The sequence below is a fragment of the Aplysia californica genome, unplaced genomic scaffold (genome assembly GCF_000002075.1).
Source record: "Aplysia californica isolate F4 #8 unplaced genomic scaffold, AplCal3.0 scaffold00082, whole genome shotgun sequence".
In the NCBI taxonomy this organism is placed as follows: Eukaryota; Metazoa; Mollusca; class Gastropoda; order Aplysiida; family Aplysiidae; genus Aplysia; species Aplysia californica.
Genome location: NW_004797352.1, coordinates 843,942 through 845,053, shown reverse-complemented (window position 1 = coordinate 845,053; position 1,112 = coordinate 843,942). Strand labels below are relative to the sequence as shown.

Below are 1,112 nucleotides of genomic sequence, written 5' to 3'. Positions count from 1 at the left end.
CTTTTTTTTTTCTTTTTGTGTGTGTGTGTGGGGGGGGAGGGGGTCGGTTTTTCATCACGCAATATGTTCAGTTATTCCCCTTGACCAGCGTATCGCGTCACACTTCAAACACACGCACGTCATGACGGAGAGAGGAATTGATTTTTTTTTCTCTCGTTGCCAAGGACAACCGCGATCGATCCCCGCCCACGGCCTTCTATTCCTGGTAACGACGCAGTGTGTGCGAGGCTGCCAACGCTTGTGTTCTAGATATTTTATGAAAATCCTGAAGCCATCGTTTGGTTTGAGGGATCACACAGGACGGAAGTATTATTTTAGAGGAAGAATTAGGAACAAATGCTTACGGTAACTGTGTAAAGAATTTCATCTTTTGTTTCTGTCACATTTTCTGTGGCTTAAACTCATCGGCAGTAGATACAGAGCTGTGTGTGTGTGTATTCACAGAAGATTGAGAACAGTAAGTATAACATCTAACCATTTTTTCCCCTTTTTTCCCCACACGCCACTGCTGGTTGTGATGTCCATGGCCCATTCATTTCCTTTTTGTTTTAAAACAAAAACAAAATCCATACACAACCTCGTTTAAACACTATTTATAATGATATATTTTTTAAAAAGAAGAATAACCCCACTGCCGTCTTCATGGCTGGAAAACCCATTGTTGATTTACCTATCCCCATCATACCATTGTCACTTCGTTAAAATGGGGACAGGAAGAAACGGGACCACAGTTCCTTAAACTTAAAGATGTCATAATTTAAAAATAAAGCCTACATATAAAGGTCTGGACCACTCGAAAAACTTCATAGAATAATTGAACAGCTTTAAATTAAACCACCTTTCCATATTATTCGTTCCCCCCACAGCGGCATTCATTATGACAAAAGCCATCTTGATCGCTCTCTTGGGTCTGCTGGCTGCCTGCACGGCTGTACCCGCCTACTTCCCTCAGATCGACGACCTCGATCGGAACGACAGGAGAGACTACCTCCAATATCTTCAGGCTTTGCAGGTATGTGAAGAGATCAGATATCGGTACATCATGCTCTCTCTCTAGCTCTGTTCTGTCTCTGTCTTTCTCTCTCTCTCTCTCTCTCTCTCTCTCTCTCTCT

General features: G+C 42.6%; 1 protein-coding gene across 1 annotated transcript in view; it reads left to right on the top strand.

Annotated features, from left to right (window-relative positions):
• Positions 1-199: 199 nt before the first annotated feature.
• Positions 200-1,112, top strand: part of LOC101849446 (probable peptidyl-alpha-hydroxyglycine alpha-amidating lyase pgal-1) — a gene marked incomplete in the record, with an annotated part of 11,418 nt that continues 10,505 nt past the window's right edge. Inside the window, 2 exon segments of the mRNA XM_005094457.3 lie at positions 200-457; positions 867-1,012. Of these exon segments, the coding sequence (XP_005094514.2) occupies positions 878-1,012 (135 nt within the window).